Below are 14636 nucleotides of genomic sequence, written 5' to 3' on the forward strand. Positions count from 1 at the left end.
CCGACCTACTCAGGAGAGTCTATCCTCAGGGGCCTCCACTCCCCTATAAATGTCTCCTAAAAGACAGCCATCCACAGAGTGTGAGTCGCACCTGGTGCTCTGTGACCAGAGGCAGCCCCGACCTAACCAGTTTGGTAAACACAGATGCCATTCTTGTGGAGCACAGTAAAGGGACTGGAATATCCCACAAATAAATGACCATTGAAAATGGACCCAGATTTTCCCAAACTTACGCAATTATAGAATTTTGTGTGTGGGGGGGGTGTGTGTGTCAAGTAACAGCTATTAACACTCTGCAGACCCAGTGTCCAGATAATCTGTTCTGATAAGCAGGGAATCAATCCAACACTTTCGTTTATAGCTGAAAAAGTCGAATTCCATCCACTGGGTGCTTCACCATATTTGCTGAGTATAAACAGAGATTTCCCCAAATGCCAGCACGTGGGCTGGGTTCCGAGAGGCACAGAAATGTGGTGACAACAGCTTGTCCTGTGGCTCTTGCCCCCCCCTCCCCCTGGGCAAGTTTGACTCCCCTGTGGGTGTGAGGTTCACACCCATTTCTGAGCTGAGAAGCCTGAATCCCAGAGAGTTCCCGTAAGTTCCCAAAGCCACCCTGTAAACGCAGCCGCTGCGTCCCTTAATGAGATTGTTTTACTCTCGGGACTTCACGCAGTGGCCTCTGGAGTAAGCTCTGTCTCTCAGGAAGCCCTGCTGCGGATGTAGCTCAGTGGTGGCGTGCTTGCTTAGTTTCGCAAGGCCCTGCCTTCCCTCCCCAGCACAGCCTTACAGAACGAAATAACATCATGGTGAGCCCAGGCCACCCCACACTGGGGGTGGGGGGTGGGGGGGAGCCAGGCTGGTTGATTTGAGGCAAGGCTGTGGCCAAGGTCTCTCCCCTCAGCCCCTGGGCCTCTCTTCTCCTCGCTTTTGTCCCTGCAGGTCTAACTGGCTGAAGCCGTGCTGTGGGAAGAGAGCAGCCCTGTGGCAGGTATTTTTGCTCAGTGCGGGTCTCAACAGTTTCCTGGTAGCCTGTGTAATATTGGTGGTGATTCTCCTGACTCTGGAACTTCTAATAGATATAAAGCTTCTCCAGTGTGAGTAGCCAGAGAGATACATATGCAAATACATGTGTCAATATATTCACTGTGCATCTGCATCCCTCAGGGGTCCCCAACCTGCAGACTGGGATCGTCCCCCAGTGTGGGCCACCGCCAAGCTGCTGGCCCCACGACAGCCCATGGGGGTTGCCCCTGGGGAGGGGACACGTTTGGCAGCTTCTCTGTCACTATCAACGTGGCTTCGTCTCCTGTCCAATGTGGCCTCTTCAGTGCCCCCTTCCCAGCGTTCCATAATCAGAAACTGATGAGACAAAAGGAAAAGTTGGGGACCCCTGTATGCATCTTTTTTTTTTTTTCTATATTGTTCTCATTTGGAATTTTCCAGGGTGAGATTTTTTTTTCTGGCATAAACAGTTCCGTTTTGGGAAGTTGATCACTGGTAGTCACTAGCCAGCAGCTGCAGGGCTGGTGTAGGTACCAGCCTGAAGCGGGCAGCACCATCTACACGTGCCCTGATAGCGTTAGACATGCTTTTCCACACCTACACCTTCAACCCTGCCCGCAACCCTGTGGTGCCCAGGACGGGTAGGACAGGACCCCGTTTTACAGAAAAAGCAGACAAATTAAAGTTTGTGGGACAAAGGCTCAGCCACCCCCCAAAACCCATTTTGTTCTTTGTTTTCTCAAAATGCCCCAAATCCTAACTGGATCTTCAATGCTCAGGGGTTGTCACGGCTCCCTCCAAGACACACCCGCCTTGTCTGCTCTCTGAGAGAGCACAGAATTGCTTTTGTCTGCTAAGCCTAGTTGGGTTTTATGTAGCTGGTGGCCCCTTGGTTCCAATTAAAGTATCTTCCAGCATTAAGTGGCCAGTACTGGTTTTACACTCAGCCTGTCTTCAATTAAACCATGCTGTAGGCTTTCCCCCTTCGCATCCAGACTGTCTGTGTTTTATGAGACCTGACCATAACGGAACCCTTCTTTCCCTATGGTGGGCTGTACTGAGGCCCTGAGCTTTTCCGGTTGTGATGAGGCATCGGGTAGAACTGAGAACCCAGCCGACACTGGAATTTTGCTTAAAATTAAGTATCCAGGAGATTGATTTTGGTGGGAGATCCAATAGCAGCTCATAAAAGGCATCTTAAATTCCATAAAACGCACAATCCGAGATTTATTGCTCTTCTAAAGCAAACCGTAAAAAAGGCACAGGAATTCATTTGAGAAATAATGGGGAGAGATTTTATGTTTCCAGAATCATCTGAGGTCTTTTCAGAGTCACACAGGCCTTGGATTCTTGGTTCCCACTGGTATTCATGTGGCTCAGAATGAGGAGGAATTCATGGTGTCTCCAGGGCTCATCCTTCGAGGGTCATACTGGCCCTGAGCCAGGGAACCTCCTGGAACCCAGAACTGCAACCTTCCTCCTGGATTTGCTTGAAGACCTCATTTTTACCCACTCCCAGAGTTCACAGATTCTAAAACATTGGGAATTCCAGCCCTACCCAAAGAAGATATCTTTCTTTGACCCCAGGGGTCAGCTGAACAGCTTGAAACAGGCCCTCTAGAGAGAGAGTCAACATGACCTGTTTGCTACAACACCCCTTCCTCCTGCCCTCAAAGTTCCCTTGATCCATCCAGAGGATTCCCTCTGGGGACCATTTTTCCCTGTTTCTACCAAGGTCACCCCACCATTGCCCTGGACTCCATTGCCCTGGACTCCATTGCCCTGGACTAGCCTCCCTAGTACCTAAACTGCGACCCGCTAGTGTTTGGAGTCTATGGTGTCCTGTCCTTTAGAGTGACTGACTAGCTGAGATAGAGTAAGGAGCCATCAGTGCTGGCCTTCCCCTTGTGGACCTGGAAGGTACTTTTGTTGTCCCAGCCGGCAGACTCTGCTGCCTTTACCCATCAGCTCCCCGGGGCCAGACATCACTCCAGCCATCTTTCCAGAGCACGCCACTGTCACCACCGTCTCCAGTTCCGCAGGTTCAGAATGGAAGGGCAGAGGCTTACCCAGAGCCCCACACAAAGTGCGCTGAGCTGTGGGGCTGGTGTGCTGTGGATCTGGAAGCTGCCCACTCAGGTCCACAGCCTTGCTGTGGTCGTGACCCCTCCTCCCCTGGGTCTGGCCATGACACAAAGGACAATAGCAGTGAACAGGAGGAACCAAAGAACAGAAGAGCGTTTGGGTCACCATGCTCCTACCACCTCCACGTAACCACTGGTTGTAGCTACCCTTGCTCTCCGACCCAGTTTCTAACAGATCCAAAGGTGTCTGCAAGCACCCAGGGGTCCCCAGAGGTCCGCCTCCATGCCACAAAGCCCCCTGGACTGATGGACTCAATTCTTTGCTCCTAAACCTGGCCTCACTGTGTTCATTGCAGTTTCCAGTGCATTCCAGTTTGCTGGTGTCATTCACTGGATCAGTCTGGTCATCCTCTCTGTGTTCTTCTCAGAGGTAGGTAAAGATTCGGGCCCTGAAGTCTCCTTGGGGTGACTCATTCCCGGGAAACCCGGGTTTCATTTCACTGTACATCCCCTAATGTCAGGCCCCCCGCTGTCCCTGAGGCTGAATTTCACCATACGATACAGCACAAGGAATGTCTACGGACACAGACACACAGGCTGGTGGCCACCTCTGATGGAGAGATTTGTCTCTAAGCAGGTGACCGCTGCTCAGAATCCAGAACATGCGCAGGGGTTGCCAAGTGCGGTCCGGGTAATGGGTTTGTGTAGGTAAGACAGTGCATGACGTAGCTGAAGGGCAGAAGTTGCGTCGCCAGCGATGAGTATACAGGAGGCCAGGCCCAGGGAAACCAAATGCAGAAGCAGTTAGGATTTGCTTGCTTCAGGGCCGAGGCAGTGGACTTGACCAGGTCCTGTAGAAGGGTGGAGTCCCAGCTGGCAGGTGTCCCTGGGGTAACAGAGGACTATGCTTCTGAAGTGCCTTAGACAGACGTTTCCTGGTATTGCTGGGGTTGATGGCTGAAGTCCATGTCTGAAAAGCTAAATGTCTCCTAGTCCCTGGGTCTAGTGTGGGAGTAGAACAGACCCACATGGCTCCTGGGTCATTTGACAAACCTCGACACCAGGGCAGGCCTTGATTTTTCCATGGGGAGTGACGTCTCCTGAGCGGTCCTCAAGCCATCAGTGATACCGTGGCCTGTGCTTGGAGGATACTGGCTTGCAGCTGTTTCAGATAGGACCTCCTAGAAGGATGGGAGGGCTGTGGGCAGTGAAGGGCAGAGAGTTTTGTGTGGAACCATTTCTTCCAAATAGAGCCAAGGACTGACTAGGTCAGCTGGCCACTGGCCACTCTACCTGGCTGTCCTCACCTTCCGCCACAGGTACACATCTGCCCACAAAGAGCCCTGTAGCAACTTTCAATGGAAGATAAACACAAATAAGTTACAGAGCCTACTGGGAATGCACGGGCATGGGTGCACACATGCGGCTGCTTGTACACTGGAGAGAACACGGCACAGGCTGAGAGGGAGGGAGTGAGCCTGGAGAAGAGAGAGAGCGCGGGCGAGGCTGTAGAATGAGAGAGTTTATGTTATGGCCAAAGGACCCAAGAGGCTGAATCCCAGGGCCTTCTCTGGTCCAGCCAATAGCTCTGCTATCTCCCTATAATTCAAAGGAGGTCTAGGCCTTAGCCTTCTAGTTCAGAATGCTGGGTCTGGGTGGGGCCGGGCAGGGTAGCAGGCATTCCAAGTGTAGATAGAACACCGTCTTCCCCAGACCTTGACTCCTGTAGCTCATAGAACTGTCCAGGAAGCTTCCTAACCAGCTAACTGAGGCCACTGATGGTGCTCAGGTGCTTGGAGGAGGCTGACGAGTGGTCTGGGATCCCCAGAGGGTCCAGCCCTGCCTGGCCCCTCATCTCCGCTTGCTAGGATCCCTCCTGCAAATCCCTGGGCCAGGGCCAGATGTCTCCTTGATGCAAACCTTGGAAAATGTGCCCATGCCTGTGACTGCCAACAAAAATGTTTAACCAGTTGCTGTGGTTCTTCCCTCTAGCCCTCTGCTTTGGTTTTATTGGCTTTTTGCAGAATTTATTGCCCAGCGTTAATTTGGCATTCCCTTCCTGTCCCTGCCAGAGACAAACCACCTGAAACAGACAAGCTCCTGTGTGCGGGAAGAGAAGTCTCAGAGGCCTGACAGCCAACCCCCACAAAGTGGAGAAGGGGCTGAGCGTCCCACAGACTTGGCTTTCTCTGCAGAGCCTGTGGGGATGAGGAGAAGGGCTAGTCCCTGGCCTTGGACCTTGTCATAGGTGGGGAGGGTAGAATGGAGCTAGGCTATGAACACAGAGGAGAAAACTCTTCCCATATAGTCTGCCCAGCATGAATGAGGCTGTGTACAGTGTACAGTGATCTGCTGAGGCATCCTGGCTAACAAAGGTGGGCTTCTATAGACTCACAGAGCATGAAAACCAAGCATCAAAACCTTGGTGCCAACAAGCTCTCAGATGTCCCCACAGCATAGCATTGGTGAATACGGGTCATTTGTGCCCTTGCAATGAATGACTGGGGTACCTCTAACAGAAAGATCCAGAGAGCCCAGGATCCCTCTGAAGTGTATCAGGCCTGCGTATTTGCCTGTCAGAATGCTAGTGTGGGCCTTTTGAAACACTACATAGGGCCAGGATGTAGCTTAGTTGGTACAGAGCTGACCTAGCATGCAGAATCCTGAGATCGAATTCCAGCACTCCATAAGCCAGGTGTCGTAGTGAGTGCCTGTCATCCCAGCTCTCAGAAGGCAGAGGCAGAATGAACTGAAGGTCAGAGTAATCTCCTGCTACAGAGAAAGTTCAAGGAACAGCCAGGGATCCACGAGACCTTGTCTCAAAACACACACAAGCACGTTCGTGCACACACACACACTATATATATATGACGGTTGTGACTGGATGACTGGACCTAGCTCTCTGGGCATCTAACCTGTCTTTCTTGTCACTGCCTTCTAGGAGCCTGGCATTGGCAGGTTGAGAAGAAATCAGGAATCTGGGGGAAAGATCAGGGCCAAGGCCAGGCAGAGAAAAGGGGTCTAACCAAGCAAGGCCTCTGAGCACAAATCGGGGGTAGCCAGCCCTCTCTCCTCATCTGGGAGGAACAGCAGTGTCCTCCTTTAGTTCTGGCCCCTTCTTTCTCTGGAACAGACTCAGGGGTGAGCTGAGAGCCAGGGGTCTCTTGAGAAGTCATGGCTTACCTTCTCTGGCTAGCGAGAGGACCGCCTTACTCAGGCGCGTTCCACACAGGTGGACTGCCGAGGGCTGCGGCCACCCCAGGGCCCTTGGCCTGTTTCTGAGCATTGCTCCACCCTAGTTTCAACCGGGCCTTAGGGAAGGTGACAGGCCACGTTACAGTTTGGAAAACTGAGACCTGGAGAGGTGGAGAAAACTGTCCAGAGTTCACGAGGATAAGTCAGACACAGGCCTCTGGTGGGTGAGCCGTCCTCTGCCCTATCTTCAATGCCCCAGGAAGATGGGGCACTTTGTCCTGGGCAGGCCTCAGAGGGCAGAGCTACGTAAGAGTCTGCCATGGGGTCAGTTCAAGGACATCTGTTCAAATGGGCCACACTGCTGAACAGTGAGTTGGGACCTTCTAAAATAGCAGGAGTAGGTGCCCTCAGGCAGACTAGGGGACAGTCCCCACAGGAGCCTAAGGGGAGAATGTGCCCACACAGCTTCCGGGGCCCTGTGGTGCTTAGTCATGCAGGGTCACCGTGTTCCCACGTGACCTTGTGCACCAAGAACAAGCGGAGTCTTGGGAATCAAAATGAGAATTGTGCAAATGGGGTTTTCTAAGCACAGCGTGCCCTTGGCTGAGACCAGGCCCAGCTGGCCACTTAGAAGCAGAGTCCACTGCTCCTCTTCCTGAGGTTGCCAAAGCTCTCGGGGCCTCCTGAGATCCTGCCCGGGAAGAAGAGACACAGCGGGCGTGTAGACGGGCTTCGGGGTGCGGCTGCAGTGGTGGCGGCAGCTGCTTTCTCCTTTCCTCGATGTGCCCCCCCCCCGTGTGTGTGTGTGTGTGTGTGTGTGTGTGTGTGTGTGTGTGTGTGTGTGTGGTACTTGTGTATGTGAGCATATTTGCACATGTGTACACGTGAATATGGAGGCCAAAGGTCTCTGCTGGATTCCTTTTTCAATCTCTCTCAACCATATTTAAAAACAAACAAACAAAACAAAAAAACCAGGGTCACCTACTGAACCTGGAACTCACCAATTCAACTAGTCTAGGCTGGCTAGTAGAACCCCAGGAGTCCTCTGGGGTTTGCCTCCCCAGTCCTATGAGAAAGATACCACACTAGGCTTTTACTTGGGTGCTGAGGGGTGGCATTTAGTACATACACAATACGCAACTGGTACCTCCAGCTAGCTCCAAAGCAACTTGACCCCCAAAAGAGACCCCGCACCCATCAGCAGTCACTCCCGCATCCCCTTTACATAGCTCTTGCCAACCCAAATCTACACCTTGTCTCCATGAATGTTAGTATTCCTTATGCTTCCTGTAACCGAGATCACGCACGGCGTGGCCGTCTGTGTCTGGCTTCTGTCACTGAGCATGTGTTCAGGATCGGTCCATGCTGCAGCGTGAGTCGGGACTCCATTCCTTTTTATGTCCGAGTAATAGTCCATCATGTGGGTGGAGCACATCAGTCATCCGCTGAGCCAAGGGTCTCCTTTATAGAATTTACGTGGTCATTCCGGGGAGGAGGGAGAGGGTGTGTGAGCCTCTGGGTCAGTTCTCCCCGACATGTGGGTCTCAGGGCACGAACTGAGGTCAGGCATGTGGAAAGGGCCGTCGGCTGCTAAGCCGTTTTACCAGTCCCAGCCAGGTGTCTTTGGATGTCAACCTTAGGAGCCCCCTTCGGCCCGAGGCTTCACAGAGCTGTCCCAGGGCGGCACTGACTCGGGAGGGAGCCCAGGCCTGGCCATCTGTCATGGGAAGTCCATTGCCAAAGCAAACTGGACCACACACCTCTCTCTCTACGTCAGCAGCCAGATGGTGATTTGGGGTCCTCAAGGGATCCCTCTTCTGCCTATGCCTTGTCTCAGGAGGCTCCTTGGCGCTCAGTCATCAGATAGGAAATGAGGAGTGTGTGGTACTGTGCTCTTTTCTCCAAAGGATGAAGGGTGAGTTTGCTTGCTCTCCATGTCTGTTGGAGGGAGTAAGTTCACCCACTAAGATGCTGTGTGATCTTAGACAAGTCGCTGCCCCTCTCTGAGTATTGTTTCATGAGCACCAACATCGGGAAATTGGCCCAAAATGGCCCTTCCTGACCTGACCCGAGGTGAGCCCGCTGCAGACTCTAGGGGAGAGACTGTCTTCTGTTACCCCCTCTGTGTTCCACAGTGGTGTGAGGGAACCAGGCTCTAGACCTGCGCCCTCTAGCCATGGGAGCCATCATTCACTTCTGCTGACATGCCCATGCAGAGCGGACACCACATCCAACTGGAAGGTTCAGCCAGCTGCATCATTGGAGATGCCGTGAACAGCTCTCAGGTCCTGAGCTGCAGGCTCCCAAGGGCTTGATTCTAGAGATTTCTAGAAAAGTTCCATCCTGCCTCCCACTTCATGCTATGCCCTGCACTAGGTTATCTCATCTCTTGGGCACAGAGACAGGGAATGGAAGACTTAATTCTGTTCTGCTGCCCCCCTTTATCTCCTGGCAGAGGGCTGGGCATGTGGCCTTGATCTCTAAAGGAGTGAATCAATTAAACTTGTTCCTGAAACATTACTCCTCAAAACCTCCTTTCCACTTTTTGATTTGCCATGACCTTGACAATGACCTTGTGGAACTGGCAGGTCAAATGTAAAGATAATTGTTCTAAGCAAGCTGGAAGGTTCTGTCTGCTGTTCACTGCCTAGCTCACAATCAGCAGAAGTCTGCAAGACCATGTAGATGGCCACCTACCAGGTTTCTGGACCAGGAATCACAACAGTGCTATGCTTGGGCTGTGGATACAACAGTGGATGTCCCCTTCCATCTCTGAGGCTAGAAACAAACCCAGATCTGGAATGTTCTAACTACACAGCATTCTCCTAGGAGAGCACCCTTGCTGACCTGGCCTTGGAAGCAAACAGGACCTGACATTCAGCCATCAGGGTTAGGTTGAGAAGGGCCTGGGAAGCCATAGAGCAGACAGCCTTGATAACTGCTTGTGCCTCATTTATACCCAGGCCATCTCAGAGACTTCATCTGAGCAGCTGATGTAGAAAAGAATTGGTTTACTGTTTATAAGAATGATTTTACCTATGTATCAGATAAAAAAAAAATCAGCATGCCCAAGTAAGCAAACAAACGTGTCTTTATAGCCTCACCAACCACAGATAACCACTGTTAACTTCATCCATGTCCAGTGGCCCTTCTCCCTTCTGCCTTGGTGTGGGTTCCCCACAGGAGACACGAACCCATGTCCTGGTTGGCTCACGCGAGGGACCTGCTAAACAACTGTTCTTTGCAATCTTGAAAACCAGCCCCCGCCCCTGACCTTGCCCCATGCACTCCAGACGGCTGAGCTGGCCAGTATCCCCACGGCTTCCCTCCCTTCCCGCACTGGGTTTTGCCTTCTGTCACACTGACGAATCACTTACTATTTCTGCATCGGCTCCCTTCTCACAAAGGGAAGAAGCCTTGTAGCTGTAGCTGCGAGAGCGGACATTTCCCTGTATTTTTTTTTTCTTCTGTGGGATGATTCCTGGAGAGACAGAAGTTGTTTGGACTCCATTGCCTTGCCGGGCAATTTTTTAGGTGAATTAAGTACATGTCTCAGTGTATTCTAAGTATAAAAGCCAAATAGAAATGGCCTGGCTAACACGGAGCATGCTTGCCTGGTTTTATGTACTCATCTAAATGATGTGTATCAACACACTTACTCTATTTTATTGACATCTTAGAAACCTCTTTATTCTTTGAGAAATATTATCTTTTTGCACATGTATGCATGTGTATGCACATATACGTGTGTGCAAGTGCATAGTTGTGTGTGTGTACACATTGGTGTGCCCACAGAGGTGCTAGAGGACAACCTCATGACAGTCTTTCTTTATAAGCTGTCTGCCTTGCTTTCTTAAGACAGGGCCTCTCCCTGGCTGTTACCACCTAGCCTGGCTGCACAGGGAACCCCAGAGTCTGCTTGGCTCCACCTCGCCAGCACTGAGCTTACAAATGCTATGGCTGTGCCTGGCTTCTGAGAACTGAACTCAGGTTCTCATGATTGTATGGCAAGCGTTTTACTAAGCTATTCCCTATTGTGTGTTCTTTTTTTCTTTTTGAGGAGGGCTGTGTTGAGACAGGGTTTCTTTGTGTAGCCCTGGTTATCCTGGAACTCACTCCATAGACCAGGCTGGCCTCGAACTCACAGGGATCCACCTGCCTCTGCCTCCCAAGTGCTGGGATTCAAGGCGTGTGCCACCACCACCGGTCCCCCTATCCTTCTCATCATCTTTATTTCAAAAGGAAAAACCCAGTTTTGATGTCCTCTTCTCTGAGAACAGTGCAGTGTTGGTATCTGTCCAGGAGCATCCAGCAACTCACGCCATGACAGCCAGCTAATAACCAGAGCTCCAACTATGCCATCCTTTCGGGGTGCTGACTTAGAGAGGAACTGGATCCACGGCTGTTTCCTCGAGTGGTTTTTAATATCCCAAAGCATTTGAAAGCAAAATAAAGGAATGCCTCATAAGGAGATCAACACCAGGAACACTAAAATAAAAAACAGAGTCTGGAGCTGGAGAAATGACTCAGTAGTTAAGAGCACTGAATGCTTTTCCAGAGGACCGAGGTTCAATTCCCAGCACCCACATGGCAGCTCACAACTGTCTGTAACTCCAGTTCTAGGGCTTCTGACACCCCCACACAGACATACATGCAGGCAAATCATTCATGAAAGTAAAATAAAAATAAATTATAAAAAAAAAAAGAAAGAAAACAGATTCTGAGTTGAGGAATATTTTATGATTCACTAGGAAACTTCTTTATCTGAAATTACTGATTTAATGAATATTTGTCAGGCTATCAGGAGCTGGATGATTCCTGCTGTTCTGTTTATTCCGTTCACAGAGCCCAGATGTACACATGTGAAACATCAGCCTTTATGATACGAGATGACACATTTAAGTCAGGGATTTTAGCTAGAACTGGTGTCTGGAGAGCAGGCGAGGGTGAGGGTCCAGGCTTGGAGAGATCCATACCCCTTAGAGCAAGTGGGAGCTGCTGAGGCTCTAGGCAAAGGGGTCATGATGAAGCTCTGGGGACATGGTCAGGGTTGGAGGTTGTCAGGACAGCGATTTGCAGAGCAGTTAGGAGCGTGATTCAGCTGAGAGGGACTAGGACTCTGAGCCAGAAAGGCAGTCGTCAGAAGGGAGAGTTAAAGGAACAGGGAATGGATGGAGAGAGGGCGGGCAGGAAGGGTATGGGCACAGGGGTAGGAAGCAGAGGTCTCCGGGGGTCTGGCTCAGTCGGTGAGGGGACAGCGATGTCCCTTTGCTGTTCTGGGACAGGTAATCAGGCTGCAGACATAGAGCTTGGGGCTTCAGGGAACAGGAGGTGGGTAAAGGCAAGGGTGCAGGGAACTGGAGAGGGGCAACAGCCAGGGAGACGATTTTGGTGTGGGCAGAGGATGTAGAAACCTTCAAATGTAGCTGGGAAAATGTAGCCAGGGAGATGGAAGGGAAGTCCGGGGGTGCGGGGGTGGAAAGGGAAGAAGGGGGTTGCCCTAGAAACAGTGCTTTTCCAGCAGGGTAATTGCTAGTGCCACAAACTGCCTGTAAACCCGAGCCAAACAAGACACTCTGGGGCTTTGGCATCAGGGGCTCCTTGGTAACCCCGGGAATGATTAACTTTGGCATCAGGGCTCATTGGTAACCCCGGGACCATCTTACTTTGGCACCAGGGGCTCCTTGGTAACCCCAGGACCGTTTTACTTTGGCACCAGGGGCTCCTTGGTAACCCCGGGGACCGTTTTTACTTTGGCACCAGGGGCTGGAGACAAGTTGCACCAGGTTCACTAGAGATGCCTTTGTTGAGTCAGCGGCTCCATGGACACGTGTGGTCCATAAGGGATCATTTATTTTTTTTTTTTTTGGTTTTTCAAGACAGGGTTTCTCTGTGTAGCTTTGCGCCTTTCCTGGAGCTCACTTGGTAGCCCAGGCTGGCCTCGAACTCACAGAGATCCGCCTGCCTCTGCCTCCCGAGTGCTGGGATTAAAGGCGTGCGCCACCACCGCCCGGCGGGATCATTTATTTTAATTTTTAGACTTGAAAATGTTTCTATACTGAGAGGAAGTTCTGGAACTCTAAAGCCTTGCCTGTTCTCTGCTCAGCAAGGTCTGGGACACTGCTCCATGCACTGCAATTGGCAGACACACAATCACATGCCTGCTGCCCCTTGCTTTCCCCTGTAGGCCTTGAACACACCCCTTTAAAATAGCCAGGAATCATGCACCAGTATGAGGAGAGACAATGAGGTCAACTTGCCTGAGAGCTCAGGGCTGCTGCAGGTATCAGCTGCTATGTCTGGTTGGATCATATCAGCTGCTATGTCTGGTTGGATGCACTCTTTGGACCCTGGGAGAAGGCAGTCTCTCAGGTCACCAGCCCTATCTCCAGGGATCTAGATGGAATTAGCTACAGGGAGTGATTTTTTTTTTTTTTGGTTTTTAGAGACAGAATTTCTCTGTGTAGCTTTGCACCTTTCCTGGATCTCACTCTGTAGACCAGGCTGGCCTCGAACTCACAAAGATCCTCCTGGATCTTTTATGTGTCTGTCTCTGAGTTTGGGTTTGTGCACCTGAGTGTAGTGCCCATGGAGGCCAGAAGAGGGCAGCCAATGTCCAATCAACAGGTAGTTATGAGCTGCCCAGTGTGGGTGCTGAGGACCTAACTCAGTTCCTGTGGAAGGACAGTACGTGCACTTAATCATGAAGTCATTTCTCCAGCCCTAGAACTCTACTTTAAGAAAGCTCAAGACTGATTAAGTTTCTTCTTCTGCAGGGTCTCCCACTGTATTAGTCAGGGTTCTCTAGAAGGACAATATGGATAAGGTGAACACACACACACACACACACACACACACACACACACACACACACACCGGTGGGGAGGGGAGAGTGGAGCAGGGAAAGGAGAGAGAGGGGAGAGAGGATTTATTAGAGTTGCTTACAGGCTGTAGTCTGGCTAATCCAACAATGGCTGTCCCCAATGGAAAGTCCGAGAATCCAATAGTTGTTCAGTTCCCAAGGCTGAATGTCTCAGACAGTCTTCAGTACATGTTGGAATCCTAAAGAAGTAGACTCTAATAGAAGGAAGGAATGGCAGCATCAGGACAGATGAACTTGCCAGTGAGAGCAAGGGCAAGCAGGCAAAAAGCAAAAGCATCCTTCTTCCATGCCCTTTTATATGGGTTGCCACCAAAAGGTGTGGCCCAGATTTAGGGTGGGTCTTCCCACCTCAAATGACCCAATAAAGAGAAATCCCTCACAGGTGTGCTCAGCTGCTTGGGTTTAGTTCATTCCAGCTGTGGTCAAGGTGACAGCCACCACACCCACATTCCTTTTAATCGCTGTGTATTTGGACTCTGATTCAGGGCTTCCTCCCACTGCTCTCATTTAACCCCAAGGAAAATTTGTCCAAGATCTGCTCCCCGCCCCCAGGATCATCTCCAGCTCAGGGACCCAGGGACCACTCACTTCCAACCCCCACCAGGCTGAGGCAGGCCATGGCCTGGGGACTGGGGTGTTACCCAACTCTGCTCAGGAAGCATTGAGCCAGGAGGAGCACCTCTTAAAACTGCCCAAAGCTGATGTAATTCTAGCAGGTATGTCTTCCTCTATCCACTATGATCTTCAAACTGTTCCCAAGGGGAGGGCCTCAAACCACAAACGGGGGCAAGAGGCCTTCTGTCATTGGACCAGATGCAAAGCTGAGGTCTCCACACTTCCCTTTCAGCCCCTACACAAAGCAGCATTTCCTCCCTCCGGATTCCTGAGCCAGGCTTGATGGAGAAAAGGTGAGGCAGGAGGCAGGCCTAGGCACCGGAAGATTTACCTGCCCCCTGAACCTCAGTGCCTGCACCCATCCATCCTATGGAGCAGGAGCTTGGTTTATAATAAATACCAAATGGATCCTCTTTGAGGTGTGGCAAGATTCTTCCCTGCCTTGCTGATCTGAGCCACTGTGGGAAAGAAGCATTCTAGGCTGGAAAGTGCACCTTCTCCCAGAGCTCTGCACTGGAGCTTTGCCTCAGCCCTGTTGATAAAGCATAGTCTGGCCCTCGAACACAGACTAGTGTCCTGGGTCTCCCTGGGAGCCCAGGAATCTGGTGTTTTAAACATACACACACACACACACACACACACACACACACACACACACACACACACACACACACACACACACACACCATGTTGCTGGGGCAGGGTCCCTGCATATTGAGAAGCATATCTTCAGAGATGTAGGATGTAGGATGTACTAGGTTTTGGGGGTGATGGGGCAGGTCCTTTGGTCCATGTACACTACTTTTCAGCACAGATATTTGCAGAGGGAAGGATGCTGTGGGGCCTGAGCCAGCAGG

The 14636-nt window shown here is 51.3% G+C and overlaps 1 protein-coding gene across 11 annotated transcripts in view; it reads left to right on the top strand.

Annotated features, from left to right (window-relative positions):
- Positions 1–14636, top strand: part of Tmem266 (transmembrane protein 266) — a 118278-nt gene that overhangs the window by 78208 nt on the left and 25434 nt on the right. For all 11 annotated transcript variants that reach the window (XM_076576322.1, XM_042280972.2, XM_042280973.2 and 8 more), the window contains 2 exons: positions 940–1094; positions 3443–3516. In XM_076576322.1, the coding sequence (XP_076432437.1) occupies positions 940–1094; positions 3443–3516 (229 nt within the window). The remainder of the gene's footprint in view (positions 1–939; positions 1095–3442; positions 3517–14636) is intronic.

The sequence above is a fragment of the Peromyscus maniculatus genome, chromosome 7, assembly GCF_049852395.1.
Source record: "Peromyscus maniculatus bairdii isolate BWxNUB_F1_BW_parent chromosome 7, HU_Pman_BW_mat_3.1, whole genome shotgun sequence".
Lineage (NCBI taxonomy): Eukaryota > Metazoa > Chordata > Mammalia > Rodentia > Cricetidae > Peromyscus > Peromyscus maniculatus.